Raw genomic sequence first — 15,540 nt, forward strand, 5'->3', positions numbered from 1 at the left:
ACACACATTTGTGGTGAAAATTACATTTACTCAAATACATATACCAGGTCCCGTTTTGAAGTACTTGTCCTTTACTCAAGTTTATCCAAGTCATGCTACTGCTAATTCGACTACATTTCAGAGGGGGGTGTACTTTTTACTTCACTACATTTCTTTAACTGCTGATTTACATGCAACACATACGATCTACTTATTAAACAATATGCAGTGCTAAAGGCCCCACATCCCCTCACAGGTGTGATTATGTTGCTGATTACTCAGGTTGGTACTCGGTTGTGTGTTGCTATGCTGAGATAAGGTCATCATGTACCAAATTGTCCCGGAATAAAACCAAGAGGCCCTACAGTCTCGAGTCGGTTTGTTTTGTTTTCGTTTTTTCTTGTTGCATACAATAATTACTTGTGTGTGCAAATTATTATCGTTCATTCACATTTCATATTTTGCTCACACCTCACTGATATGCTTTACTTTTATCGATTAGATTATATACTTTATTTATCCCACAACGGGGATTTTTTTTTTTTTTAACGACCGTTTACAACCTGTTAAACCATCACAGTATACATATTTATGCACAGTACTTGTCTAAATCCTAATCCTACCTGTTCTCATTAAGCATATACATTTACTGCACAATCTGTCTACAATACAGTCTATTAAATTTATCGCCGTATTGTATTTTAAAATGTATTTCATTTCGTTTTATTCACATAGGCCCAGCAGCTGCTCCTGTCAGTAGAGTGTTGCTGCCACCATGTGTTTCATGGGAGGTTCTGCATGCAGAAAGCCGCAGGCAATCTGTGCAAACACACTTACTGTCTATACTACTTTCTGTGTGTACTCCTGATAGAAACAGGAGGACCACATAACTGATGAACACTCACTGTGAGGACAATTATTTTATTTTTTTTTAGCTCCTCAGTGGACCCAAATGATAAAGCTGCTCACCCTCCTGTAAAGTTCACACAGTTCTTAAGCTCTAAATTAACTTTTTTTGATCATCAGCCAATGTGGCCTGTAAGTTTATGAAGTTACTAGCCAATCAGAATTTCCACTAGCCACATTTTTACACGATTATGAGAACAACTGAATTAATTTGATCATTTTATTAACTAAAGCTTTAAATTAATCTTACAATGAAGTTTGGAACTTAAGTACATACAAAAATCATCCTAACCCTTACATACTATTCAGGGTCTAATATGACCCATTCATTTTTCGTACATAACAATAAAATGAAAACATTAAAACTTGAGAGAAGCACGCGTCAATTTACACAGAGCACCTCGTGTGGGCGGAAGCCAGACACAGAAAAAACAAAGAGAATACGGTGGATTTTCAAAATAAAATACCCCGTGCAAACGTAAAAAGTACGCCAACAAAAGCTGGTTTCTGTCTTTTCAACAGAAAGTCTGCTGATAAAAAACAACCTGCAGTGTCAATGGGTGAGCTAAACGTGTGTGATGATTATAAACCATCATAATGATTCTGATTTTTCACTATGTCAAAGGATTATTTCGAGACTTTAGTATCAGGTTAGTACCAGGTCGCCGGACGACAGAGGGCGGTGATACAACACGAGCACAGAGAAATGCAAGAAGAGGAAGAAGAGGAAGGTGCAGCATGGAACAACAACAAAGCTGCGGACAGATGACCTGATTCAATCCACGCTGTGAACTCACAGGTCATGTAACATGTATTCACTGACGTGCATTAAACAGCCTGCAGTGTTACCTATCAGTGTGTCTTCTTCTGGGTTCTTCAGTTCAGCTTTAACCTGTGCTACTAGCCAGCAGGGAAGCAACCTTCAAATGCAAGCTCGGGTTTTGAACATAATAACAGTTATTGATGTGGATCTGTGGATCCAGATGACCGACCTGCAGAAATTTAACTTGAACACACTCCTCAGAACATGCATGCACTGTGATTCGCGACAGTAAGTCGTTTTATATATATATTTATATATATTTCTTTCTTTTTTTTCAAACTTTATTGAAAGAACAAACAAACAAATAAAGAATTCAGTCATACTAGTTCACATTGTACAATAGTAACATAGCACCAGCATAGTTGCATGATAATATAATAAGGATCAAAAAGGGAAAAAGCAAAAAAAAAAATAAAACTTAGATGTGACAGACTTCTAGTTATAACTGTTGTGACAGGTTACTGGTTGAAAATATCTGCATGAATATTCACTATAAATTAAATATACTTAAAATAATAATCAACTTCAATCAAAAATAGCTTAAATCATGGTGATGAATCTTGAAATTTACATCTATGGATGTGAAATTTCCCTAATAAAATCTAAAGATTGACAATAATACATAGTTTCTTTTCTTTGTATTCAAAATAAGTAATAATATTTTTTCCCTCAGTGCTGATTTTATGTTTTGTTTTACACAGTGTATAGTTCTCAAGTTCTTTCCAAAATGTGCTACTATACGGGCAATGACATTCAGTCATTATATAGTGAGCTCATGCTTCAGCTATGACACTGCTACCCAACTGTATGATCTTTACTTATTTTATATATATATGTATTATATTATTAAGTACTATTGAAATAAATTCAATTATTCTAATTTAGATAATTAAAGCTGAGTGTGCTTAAAATCATGATAATTCTTCAGGTCTCCTGACCTGAGCTGTAAAGCACGGTTAAATGTAATTAATTTGATATTCTCTGTGTATGTGATCACTGTTGACAGTACTTTTTTTAAGCAGCACTTCACCTCTTAGCTTACCCCAAAATACACTTGTCTGTTTGTACTTCTGCTGATAGAGTTTTATAAATTTGCCTACAAGAGGTCTAACAGGGAGTTTTATTATTAAATTAAAGAACTGGTTCAGATTTTTTAAAGTGGGGTTGATGATGTACTTTTCTAGAGTTAGTGTTTTAAAGGGTTTGTCCAGAGCCAAAAAGTCACACAACAACACAAACTAATAAATCAGTCAAGGCAGTTGCACGTCAGCAACACCAGATGTTTAGTGCTTCCTCACAAAAAGATTGACTTTGTTTTTTCTGTAAGATATCTCCTACCTGGCTTATCTCCTTAGAGATAATTTATGTGACTGGATGCCTTTTTTTAAAAATAACTTTTGCTTTTTAAATCCACAGGAGGCCAGAAATGAGTTGCACTTTCCACCTCCTGGCTTCACGCAGTGACTTCCACCACAGGCGTCTACTGCTTGTCTTGTCCCGACAGTCGCTGTTTCTCAGAGAGCTCAGCTCCGTTCGCCAGATCAGCCGCAGTCTGCAAGAGAGCTACAGGCTTCTCCAACTGCCCGATGAGGGGGACAGCACGCCTGTTCAGGTGAAAGACGCCTACTTGCGCCTAGCCAAGCTCTACCACCCGGACTCCGGTGCTCCGACTGCAGATGCAGTGCTGTTTGCTCGAGTTGAGGAAGCCTACCGAGCCGTGCTGGCTCATCAGAGCAAGAACAAACGACCCGATGAAGGGAAGAAAGTGGAAGATGAGGATAAGGCCAGAGGTACGGCACTTCCACACAGACACTACCTCAGCTATGAGGGCGTAGGTTCAGGCACACCCAGCCAGCGTGAGCGTCAGTACCGGCAGATTCGCGTCGACCGGGCAAACGAGCAGGTTTTGGACTACCGTCAGAGGGAGCATGAGAGGGCAGCCGCTGCAGAGGGGGCTCTGGTGGAACGGGACATGCGTCAGCGCAGCCGAAAGATCAAGATCACTCAGGCTGTGGAGCGGCTTGTGGAGGACCTGATCCAGGAGTCCATGGCCCGAGGAGACTTCAGGAACCTGAGTGGAGCTGGAAAACCCCTCAACAAGTTTGAGTACAATCCATATGCTGATCCCATGACCCACAACCTTAACCGCATCCTCATAGACAATGGATACCAGCCAGCATGGGTCGTCTCCCAACGCGACATCCGAGAAACCACCGCACAGATCCGAAAGAAGCTATTAGAGGGGAGAGCCAGACTCGGTGACCCCATGACCCCCAAAGAACAAAACCAATGGGAGCAGCTGTGTGCTTCTACGGAGGAAGAGTTGGCGAAACTTAACAAGATGGTGGACAATTACAACCTCATTGTACCGATGCTCAACATGCAGATGGTTCACTTCGGTTTGCAACGAGAGATTGACCGTGCCGTGAAAGGAGCTGAACAGTGCAGGCTGAACCAACAGAGAGAGAGAGAGAAAGAAAGAGAGAGGAGGAAGGAAGAGAAAAGAAGAGCCAACACAGTAACTAAGCCTAAAAATCCGAAACAAGGCCTGATGTCTTGGATGTGGAATTTGCTCAGACTGAAACACTGAAACCGTGAATCGAAGTCAACAGAAAAACATTTGAGTTTTATTTGTTTGTTTGTTTTTATTCCACTTACACCAATCATTACAATCCATGGGGATATATTTTAGATAGACTTGTTCACCTGCTTGCTTCTGTACACTCTGAATCAGAAACAGTACTGATGCACTTTACTCTGTGCTGCTACGGTTATTGTCCGGACATGCAGGATTGTCTTCAGCTGTTAGTAGACGAACAGATTTGAGCAATAATGATCATGTGACTGTAAAGTATGAGGAACTGCATGTGTTGATAACAAAGATTACAACATTACATGATGCAATTTTATGACACAAGTTGTTTCTGTGAAATTACTGATATAACACACTAACCTTCGGTTGCTATGTGACGTTCAAAGTGAAATTAAAGGTAATTTAAAAATCTTGCGTTACAGATTTTTACATTTTATTCCAATTGGAGAAATGTTTAAATAGCTGAACGTCTCAATTCTAGTCTGACATGTGCTGCAGTGTTGCAGGGTTGCAGATGACGATAGGCTCCTTGCTTCTGGCTCCGTTACCCGCAGCATCCCTGTGCAGAGCCTGGGCGACGACCCTGGACGGAGTCATCACCTTACTCCAGTCGTGGGCGATGTACTGGTGGTACGGATCGTGAGAGTTTTCCAGCTTCTTGGAGCGAATGTAGCTGAGCATGATGCCGAACGTGAAGAAGCTGAACATGCCCACCACGAGAAAGATGTACAGCATGCCCTCAGACTGAGCGCGAGCCTTCGCTCCAGCCACATAGTGCACAGGCTGTTGGGAGGAGTAGTTCTGTGGTAATTGTGGAGATAGTTTATTTGTGCTGTTGAGGCAGTGCTGTAGGAAGGAGAGCAGGAGCGACTGCAACTCGGTTGTGTTGATGTACGACATGGCTGACCTCTGCTGGACCCTCAGCAAACTGCAACCGAGGAGGAAGAAGATTGTAAGAACAAAATGTATCTCACATGAGATCTCAGGAAAAATCTACAGTATTTGACTATTGTACTATTTAGCTTAAAAGATATCTAACTCATTAACCTGCTTCCAACACCTCAAAGTAGACAATTAAGAACAAAAAAACAAAAGTGGTTTTTGAGCTGGAGTTTCTAAAAGATCTGACATGTTTTCCTTTGATAGAATAAATGTATATTAAGACCTTTGAGGAGCAAAGTGAGAGGCGTAATAAGCAAGGGAATCTCCATGTGTGAGAAAATATCACAAGTTAAAAGGAGAAATCAGTTTCACAGAGAATTTATGAATGTGTATTAAGGGACACTTCAGTACACATTAAAAATGTATTTTCCAGCTGCCTGGATACACTTGTTTTTCTTTGTTATAGGGATCTTTAAAGAAAAACCCTTGAATAAGGAGACTGGATTCAAAGTATCAAAGTTTAATTTATTATTCTTGTACAAGAAGGAGCGTTTAACAGTGCAACACACAAAAGGGATCACAGAGAAAAGGCTCCCTGAGGAGCTCTAACAGTTTGTTCTTATACATTTTTTAAAAAATGGGCTGTCTCGGACGCCTCCCACCTGATACAGATAATATCATAACATTCCTTTTTGGTTTTCTGCTCAGTAATGAACATTATGTATCAAAATGACACTTCTCAGGCCTGTTTCTCACGTCCTTGTCTCTCCTGTCCTTGAACTACTGATATCTCTCCCTGCCATCCTCAGCAAAACACAGTCCAAATAAGGGAAATGTACGACACATGCAAAAAACAGGAAACACGCACATTATATCAGTTAAAACATCTGAACCCCAGTATAAATCCTAATTTTTATAATATTCTTTATTTTCACAGACCTCTCTGAGTTAGTTTCGGTGTTATAAGAGTGAAGGTGAAGCAATACAGAAACTGTTGTTCCGAAGAAAGAAATCCTACCTTTCAAGAATCTGGGATCAGTTCCTGCTGTCATTGACATCAACAGACATCGATCATTTCAAATCATGTGTCTCCAGCAGGACTAGAAGCAGCTGGTACAAGCACCACGAATAGAACCGTACACCTCCTTCCCTTAGTCACAATGTGCCCTCCTTTCATGCTCATGCTTTTTACGCAGAAGAGATATCCAGCATGTTCGACATGTCAACACGTTTTAATGAAATGAGAAGGTCACAGGGCAAGGTCAAAAGCTCAGCGTGGTGAGGCACTGGTGTTGCATGATGCTACACACCAGTGTGAGTCTTATACTGCTGCTGTCAGCTGAAATAAGCAGTTTACGGTGAATCAGCATGGCTTAGGATATTGTCAGACATCAGACCTCATTGAAGTAGTGTTCATTTGGTAGTTTCTCATGAACATCATAAGACAAATACGCCAAATTGGCTTAAATTTGACTACATGTGGAAAAGTCTACAAATTTTGTACCACTATTTGTCGTCAAATATTAAAAATCACTTGTAGTTAGAGTTTCTTTGTGACTCAGGATTGATATTCGAACCCAGTTTGTAAAGAAGGTATGTAGTTATGTCGTGTAATGTATGAAATACATCTCAAATGTTCACATTTTGCAGTAGGAGTAAGAGCTTGTGGTCATTTTCAGGACGGTGCTGGACTGCAGCAGGAGAACAAAGCTGCTTTCAGATCGGAGGTAGTCTGCCGCACAGCTCAGACTAGATTGAGTTACAACACAATCACCTCCAAATGTCCTTTTCTGCACTGTTGTAGTTGCGTGTGTGTCCAAAAACCTACAATAAAGTGGTAGACTGGTAGGTGAAGGGCAAAGTCTAGTGAGACAGAGATCAATGTGTCACTGTATTTACTTCAAAACAAGTCCATTTTTAAAAGCACATTACACTGTATTTTCACAACAAACATGGCAGGTAACATCCGGAAATAAAAGTTCCTCATCTATTGTCAAAGTGAAAGTCATCACAAAGCCAACACAAAAAAATGCAGCAAGTCCAGTGGACAAACACTGATTTACAAAAATATTTATTTTAGTTCATTTACAAACTTGGACGTGGACTAGAACAGACATGGTGCTTATGCTTAACATCCACTAAAAGCTGGTATAGGAGCTCTCCGCTGACTGATTAGACTGTACCTACTCTCAGTTTTCTGACATCACCTCGTTATTGACAATAATGATGTGAAAACGACCAAATCTCTTGGGTGCCGGGGGAAGGAAGAAAGGAAAAGAGGAGGAGGAAAAAGACGACAAAGACAGAGGACAAATTCAATACTTAGTGGCCTACTTTGTTACATTTGTGGCATTTGTTGTGTTGTGGAAAAGAGGAAATTAGTTTATACAAAGGTCTTAGTGTGCACTAAACCCAACATATTTACATGGTACGCACGTCAGCACAGTGAGTCACAACCCATTTATTTTAAAGCACAAATTTCCATCAACGCTGTTGATCCTATAGGAATCAGGGCATAGGCGGAGAGCTAAAAAATGAGGATGTTTGTTTTGGAGGTTAAGAATCTATTGAAAGCATTCAAAGTAATGCTGAACTAGTAAGTCAGTTGTTCAATTAGTTTATCAATAAAAAATAAATAAATATAACTATAACGGATAACTGGATAACATGTTTCCTTGCATTTCCGTGTCTCATTATTTTCATTTGGTTGTTGGGACTTTGTTAACCACATAAGCAGAAAAAGTTGAAACATTACTTTAGGATGTTGTAATTTGACTTTTATTTTGTACTGAATATTAATAATTGATACATTATTTGACAATAAAAATAATTAATTGGAATCCCTACATTGAAATCGCTATTTACAAATCCACAAACTTCCAAGTGTTTAACAGTCCCACAGGACAGGATACATACAGGTTGCATAAGGAGCTAAGGCGGTTACCAAGGCATTTGAAATCAATCTCTCATACAGTAACTTCACAATAATGAAGCCTGACTCTTGCAGAGATGATCTTCTTACCTGGTGGATACAGAGTAAAAAACACACATCACATTTTCATAAATCAGATGTTGTAAATCTGTATAATGGTGACTTGAAAGAATAATCTAACTCACTGGTAATGTTACTCGAGCTGCACACCGTCACAGTTGTCTTTTGTCTCTAACAACCTGAAAATATATTTAAAAAACAATTTTAGAAAAATGTAAAAAGTCAATCAATCACATCACATGAAAAGCAAATGACTCACTCTGCCTGAGCCTTGCGAGCTTTCCGGGCCTCCCGTTCTTCGTGTTCCTCTGAAATCTTCTTGTAACAGTAGACCAGAACCAAAATGAGCCACAGCTGCAGAACCACGATGAGCACGTACATCAGTATTTCTGAGATCACTGCTGTCAGCTCCCGATTTGCTGGGAAATAGGAACCAGCATTGGTAACATTATAGAGGAAGCATATGACCACCAGGGTTCAGACTGTGTTTTCTGTGCAGAGTCACGAGCATTTAAAGGTAAAGATGATTTAAGGTCAGAAAGAAACTTAAGATTAATGGTCAACTATTGTATTTTTTCCAATTTCTCAAGTTCATCTGAATAGATTTTCACTCCTGAGAAACATTTGTATAAACAACTACAACCACAAACTGAGTTCATTGAGGATTCCTTGAACCAAGGCCACATAGGTTTTAAATGGTAGAATGACAAAATCATGGGAAAACTGTAAATGTGGTTTGACACAACATAAGAGAAAGGAGAGGTAAGCAGCCAGTGATGAATTGTAACTGCTCAATTTAGACGTGCTTGTACATCACTTAAGTGTTTCCATTTCATGCCACTTTATGCTTCAACTCTACCCAATTTCAGAGGGAAATACTGCACTTTTTGCTCCACTATATTCACCTGAGTTACCAGATACAAACCAAAGGGTAAGGTTATAAGATATAAAACATTTTCACATGTGGATTCAGTAGTTTCAAATACTTTTTGCCTTGTGACTCCAAAGAAGCACCGTCTTCTAATGGCCCCTGATTAAATGTTTCACAAATCCATGAGTTGTTAACAGCTCCAAACATCTATTTAAGGTTCACAAATGATTTCTATTCAAAGCCTAAAGTGTTGAAATGATCCAATATTTCATAAAAAAGCAAGGATCTCAGAACCCATCCCCAGATTCATCTTGTTGGAGTGGGGGATCCCAAGGTTGTGAACCAGTAGATTACACAACTACTGCATAAAGTTGTTCAAATGATGCTGCTACAACAGCAGAATCTGTTTATGCATAATATATAACTATACATCAGTCACAAGAGCCATTTTTCTGCAGATTGACTACTTTTTACTTTTGAAACTTGATACTTGATATCATGTTTTGCTGATAATACTTATATCCTTTTGATTATAAGTGAAGGACATTTACTTGTGACAAAGTACTGAATACCTGCCTTTTCACAGGTAGACCCAAAACTTACCTACAGCCACCACGCTGAGCTCCACATTTTTCTCCACAGTGACGTGCTGATTATACGGTGACAGGAAGAGGGTGCGGTGGAATGTGCAGCGGTACATCCCAGTGTCATTGAAGGTGACGTTATGAAGGTAAATGGTCCCTGTCTGAATGTCCCTGTTCTGCGTCCCAAGCCAGTCCAGACGGTCAGTGAAATCTCCATCAAGGATGTCGGCCATGGGGTGGTCATAGTGAAAAATCTAAAAAAAAACAAAAAGCAAACAAATAGGAAATGTATTAATATTGTTATAATTCATGGAAGGACTGATGAGCCTGCATGCTCTCTTTTAGAGTTCCTGCTAACTGGTTTATAGTATATATACATACATATATTTTTAATAGACATATAGAAATTGGAAAATAAAATGTACAAATCTGGATTTCCTGTAGTGAGTGGGTGCAGATGACTCCAAATATGAAAAATGAGCAGTCACTGATTTTTACAGTTTCTTTGGTGAACTCACATGCCTGAACTCTTCCTCTCCCAGCGGTCTGAAGTGCCAGTCAACTGTGGCTCGGGCAGAGACCTCCTCTCTTCTTTTACAGGAGATGCACCCAAGCAGGAACCCCTCTCCTGCCACGGCTTCAGTCATGGATTCCACCTCCGAACAGCCACCGTGACACTGAGACACTGAAGAGGAAGGAAACACAGACACAGACTTCATCCCACCTCTGTCAGTAGTGTATGTTTGTGTAGGAATTGGATCAGCACTGTCTATGAATTTTAAATATAATGTGAGTATTTTTTTTTCTCTTACAGTACAAGACAAGAGCATTTTTCTATAGCATCTTTTAAAAGTGCTTGACATAACACACAAAAAGTAACAGTAATATAAAAAGAGACATATAAATAGGATTTAAATACAGTCAAATAAAATAAATGAAATGAAACTCAGGACTATTTGTTCATCTCTCTCACTGCACTGTATCTTTTATTCTCCTGTTATTACTTCATCTTCTAAGATATTTAATTTAATGAACACGTACTACTCTTTTTAAACAATTTGTCAGCCACAAGAAATTGAAAGTTGTCTGTAAGATGAAATTTCCCGTCTCAGATAAATTTGTCTCCTATGACTGCTGCTGTCTGTCTGTCTGTCTGTCTGTCTGTCTGTCTGTCTGTCTGTCTCAGAGTTTTAGAGTTTTATTGAAGATCTAAAATGATATAATCGAGAATTTGTGAATAAGCAGACTCTTGGATAATGAATTAATTATAGTGTTCATGAAATAGGTGCAGTGGAAATATCAATCCATGTGATTTTTAAATGAGATTAAAAAAAGATTTATTACTCATTTACATTTACAAATTTAAGAGTTTTTACAATTCATTTATTGTGAATGTACACTGATTGAGATGTAACTACTCACCTTAAAGCATGTTTTAATAAAATGCTCTTGTTATTTTGTTTGTAGTCTAATGATTGCCTCTTTTGCAGTGATTATAATTTAGTAAATGTAATTCATGAACAAGCTGTGAGGAGTCTGAGGACAAAAAAAACAACCAAAAAAAAAGAACAGACCACTTAAGAAACTTAGTTTAAAAGTGCAACCAATATCAATAGTTTCTCATAATCAAAGGTATGGACATAAATGATTGACTTACCGAAAAGACTGAGGATAACTAAAAGAGACAAGTGGCTTATCATGTCTGCTGGAGCAACCTTTGGCCTGCCGTTGATACAAAATATTGACCTTTCCTTCACATAAACCTGTGGAGAGATATCTGTGGCGATGAAGATTACATTACTGAGATAATGCCTCTTGATTCCTGATTAATCCCATGTCCTTCACAAACAAGTCCACTGTTTAATCAAGACTGACTGTCAGTCCATTAGTTCAATCTTGCATTTCACATAGGCCAAAAAAAAAAGACAGAAAGAGACAGAAAATGATTACTTAAAAAAAAACTCTTGTGTTCCTTCGCAGTACTTTTAAATCTCCCCTTCAGTCCCGTCTGACTTTAAGGCAGCTATATTTAGAGCGTGTGAATCCAGGAGAGCAGGACGTTGTGAATGCTGAAAGCCAGCAGGAAACCTGAGATGATGAGACCTGATCCATAACTACACAACATGGTCTAAAGCAAGACTACAACCATGTGTCTTCTGATCTACAGGTTGACAGAGACATGTTCTCTCAAATAGTGAATATCCTTTGAAAAGAGGAGTCGATTATTAGTGTATAGCTTGAAATGTTATGCAGGGATTAGTTATTACCCTTTCTTTCCTTATTATTATCTTCATCACAATGTATTCACTGTGCTCTATGTATTGGCTTATATATTCATCATTTCATAAAAAAAAGGGAGCAGCAGGTCCGGCATGCAAAACTATCCCTGCAATGATTTGTTAAACAAATCCTGTCAGACAAACGCACGCTCAGACTGGAGATATACATACGTTCATTGTCGGTAAATAAATGCTCTGTTCTCCTGCCCCTTCTCCACAGGTACAGCTAATTGTGCCAAGTACAGTATAAATATTGTTTTGTATTATTATTATCGTTGTTTTGACTCATTTTTGTCATTTTTCTGATCTTTTAATTTACACATTGTATATATACACTCACTAGGTACTTCATTAGGTACACCTGCATGATCTAATGTGATTGAATAACACAGCTCTGCTATGAGTTCTACTTAAGAAGTTATATTAGAAGGTGATTCTAACATTATGGCCCTCTTGTGACCAAAATATCTCAAACCTCTCAATATGATGCAGTCCAGTTCCACACTACTGCAATCTCAATAATAAACGTACAGTTAAATTAATACCTTCCTGACAGTATGAACCAAAACTGAACATTATTATCTTTGTAAAGGCAAAATCTATAGCAGAACTGTTGCATCAGATCACACTAGATTGTACAAGTGTACCTACTGAAGTGCCTGGTGAGTATATATGCAGTTCACTTTCTGTGTATTATATGTCTCTGTCTCATTACACAAACAAAAATATACTGTATATAGTAATGTTCCCAAATCAACATCATTATAAAATGAGACCAACCTACCAAGTGATCTAATAGAGTTTTCTACATGTGCCTTGTATATATTTTATGCTTATGTATGTAAAACAGTACTGCATATCAAAGTCAGTGATGTATAAAATCAAAATACCTGTTTTATCTTGTCCATGTGCTTTAATAAATCTGCATCAAAAAAATATATCACACAGTTTCAGTGCCGTATACTGTATATCAGTATGTGTCATCTGCGTTACAGTGTCTGACCTGTCATTTTCCCAGAAACAGAAACGTTCCAGTCAGCAGAAATGTTGGATATTTTAGCATGCTTGTTTCGGGAACAATCCGACTCATCGGACGGCGAAAAACATGGCTAAGCACGTGTCAAACCTTCCAGAAGCTTTTCTTACCTTTCATGGGATAAATGCCTTACATTTGTCCTACAGTAACAGATTTGGTGTCAGGTGGGGTATAACAGGAAATGAATCTAATGTGTACTCATTTTCTATTAGACCTAATCATATTTTCATTGATTGCACTGAACCAAATGATACCATAATATTCATTTTATCTTTGTTGGTTTCCTTTTAGCCATCACATTCATAGCATATCGTTAGTGTAATTATCCATTTGAATCCATGAAACTGACAATTGACATTTGAATCATACATGGCATTAAGATAAATTTGGTACTCTGGTTTTCCTCTCACTATGGCAGTGTTCTCGGACCTCTCATGTGCTGCTGCAAACCATACTTATCAATAATATTTCAATAAATCCTTTACCCACTTATTCCACTCTTGTTCAATTATTAACACCAGAAAAAAAAAAAATCACATTTTGTAACTGTAGTACAACTTATCAGTTTGGGTCTGACAGCCAGTCAATGCCAGTTGGCCAGTCATGAATACAAGGCCAGTGAAGTCAAGGCTGACAAAACAGACATTGACTGAAGGCCTCAACTTGCGTGCTGACTATGGTGACAAAGAGATCCATGTGGTTGGTACAGCCAGCATGTTGACGTGATGAATGTAATGAGTCATTTCTATGTAGGAATGACAGGTCACACGTCAAGCCAAATTAAACATGTCCTGACAAACAAACAAACAAACAAACCAGTAAAACAGTACAGTAATAACTTGTGTTTCTGCCAGTCAGGCAGTCTGTTTGTGCTTGTGTGTATTTTAAATATGAGGTCAGGGATGTTGTCATGTGATGTAACAAAATGACACAGTGGAGCGCTGAGTTCCTGATGAAGGTCCTTGCCTCTTTTAACCTCGTGGTAGCCTGTAAATGATAATGACAATAAAAAAAAATCTTGAAAAATACACGTGACCAAGACAGAGTGTGTGAGAGAGACCTTGGGATGGCACACACACACACACGAGGGGGGAAACTTCAAGGAAATGTTGACATATGATAAACCCTGTGTGTGTGTGTGTGTATGTTGCGTATATGGGGGTGGGTTGCACCTCTCTGACCCAACACACGCACACACACAAAATGAGTGACACACCTCCTCTCTCGCTATGCTGGTGATGTTTATTTATTTTTAGCACAGATCGAGTTTCCAGTCCTCGATTCAGCAGCCAGAGGTGCTCAGCAACATAACTCCCTGTATCCTGGAGCAGGTTCTTGTCCGGGCTGTATATGTAACACAGAACTCAGTTCTCTGTTTTGAAGTGGAGCCGGCAAAGTGTTGATTTGCAGGAGGCAGTCACGAGGAGTGAGAGGACCGAGGATGTCTAGTAAAACCTATGGAGAATTTGAAATTGCAAAGTCATTGTGATGCTGTGCCATCGATTTGAAAAGATACAGGATACAACTGCTGGTTGAAGATGAAAGCTGACAGACAGGTAAAGGAAAATTCATTGCAGCAAGATTTAGATTTTCAGGATATATGTTGTATGTTGTAGGATTGGACTGTATGTTGTTGAATACTGTATAATCCTTTAAAATTACACATTAGGACAGACATCTACACACTAAATTTTTCAGAAGCTAAATAGGAAATAAATCTACAGCCAAGCTAGAAACAAAGTCAGCGTTATCAAAAGTATTTTTTAAAGTCCATAATACTGAGTTATCAGTATTATGGAAATCAGACATGCAAAGTGTGTACATATGATGGGGTGTGGGCAGTAGATAAAGTTGAAGTAGTAATTCCTACAGTACACTAAAACCGTTGGGTTCTTATACGTCCACGAGATCTTAAATAAGTCAATTTAACGATTAGTTGAGTAAATCTGCCACTATTTTAATAACTGATTAATTAGTTGAACTGTTAATGAAAAAGACAGCTGGCTAAACCTATGTGCATCTTTACATTTATGCATCATCCTAACTGAAAGCGTCTTGTAAATTCATATTCTTTTGTTTTCCAGCTTCATACAAGGTGACCTGTCATTGGACCTGTTCACAGTGTGTGTCCCAGAGGAGAAGACACCCAATCTCTCACAGGCTGCATCCTACCTATAATAGTTCATGAGACCATATCCAGCGATGATGCTGCTGCTGCTGCAGGAGGCAAAGGGTGAGATGAATATGCCTATTTGACACCATGCCTCATGCATTATTTTAATATCATTTCTGCTGAATAAGGACTCCTGAACCTCACATACAGTTTTATGGCAATTTAGTGGATTTTTTATTTATTTATTTTTACAATGAAGCACAAGTTGTCAAGTTACAAAATACCTGCATGCAACCTCGTTAGACACAAGGGGTCGCAATGTTTCTGTCCAGTATTCTTCTGGTCATATCACAAACTCCCTTCAGTTAACTCAAATAATGCCAAATCTGTGGATTTAACTTGTTGCTTACGGTGTACTAAAACTTGTGGTAGTTCATGCTACAAAAACAAACAAAAAAACACTGTCTATTGTTGACATTTGT

General features: G+C 38.6%; 3 protein-coding genes across 6 annotated transcripts; 1 reads left to right on the plus strand and 2 right to left on the minus strand.

Moving 5' to 3' along the window:
- The first annotated feature begins 1,565 nt into the window (after window positions 1–1,565).
- Window positions 1,566–4,704, plus strand: dnajc28 (DnaJ (Hsp40) homolog, subfamily C, member 28). Of its 3 annotated transcripts, XM_027287424.1 has the most exons (3): window positions 1,585–1,684; window positions 1,757–1,936; window positions 3,125–4,704. In XM_027287424.1, the coding sequence occupies exons 2-3, from the start codon at window positions 1,812–1,814 to the stop codon at window positions 4,296–4,298; spliced, it is 1,299 nt and encodes a 432-aa protein (XP_027143225.1). In that variant the 5' UTR covers window positions 1,585–1,684; window positions 1,757–1,811; the 3' UTR covers window positions 4,299–4,704. The 3 variants fall into 3 exon arrangements, with proteins under 3 accessions (XP_019111503.1, XP_010743345.3, XP_027143225.1); XM_019255958.2 differs by lacking the exon at window positions 1,757–1,936 and having other exon boundaries at window positions 1,566–1,684; XM_010745043.3 differs by having other exon boundaries at window positions 1,573–1,936; window positions 3,125–4,322.
- Window positions 4,705–4,754: 50 nt separating this feature from the next.
- On the minus strand, window positions 4,755–6,623 carry LOC104930300 (potassium voltage-gated channel subfamily E member 1-like). 2 transcript variants are annotated; one of them, XM_010745049.3, is made up of 2 exons: window positions 6,202–6,623; window positions 4,755–5,229 (listed from the first exon to the last, which is right to left on the minus strand). In XM_010745049.3, exon 2 carries the CDS (start codon window positions 5,199–5,201, stop codon window positions 4,779–4,781), a length of 423 nt encoding a protein of 140 aa, XP_010743351.2. In that variant the 5' UTR covers window positions 5,202–5,229; window positions 6,202–6,623; the 3' UTR covers window positions 4,755–4,778. The 2 variants fall into 2 exon arrangements, with proteins under 2 accessions (XP_010743351.2, XP_027143226.1); XM_027287425.1 differs by lacking the exon at window positions 6,202–6,623 and adding an exon at window positions 5,349–5,359.
- A 709-nt stretch (window positions 6,624–7,332) lies between these two features.
- On the minus strand, window positions 7,333–11,650 carry si:ch211-225p5.8 (sodium channel subunit beta-1). Its single transcript, XM_019255959.2, has 6 exons — window positions 11,288–11,650; window positions 10,149–10,315; window positions 9,650–9,884; window positions 8,435–8,594; window positions 8,301–8,354; window positions 7,333–8,205 (listed from the first exon to the last, which is right to left on the minus strand). Exons 1-5 carry the CDS (start codon window positions 11,328–11,330, stop codon window positions 8,309–8,311), a joined length of 651 nt encoding a protein of 216 aa, XP_019111504.2. The 5' UTR covers window positions 11,331–11,650; the 3' UTR covers window positions 7,333–8,205; window positions 8,301–8,308.
- Window positions 11,651–15,540: the final 3,890 nt, after the last annotated feature.

This window comes from Larimichthys crocea, chromosome XIII, assembly GCF_000972845.2.
Source record: "Larimichthys crocea isolate SSNF chromosome XIII, L_crocea_2.0, whole genome shotgun sequence".
In the NCBI taxonomy this organism is placed as follows: Eukaryota; Metazoa; Chordata; class Actinopteri; family Sciaenidae; genus Larimichthys; species Larimichthys crocea.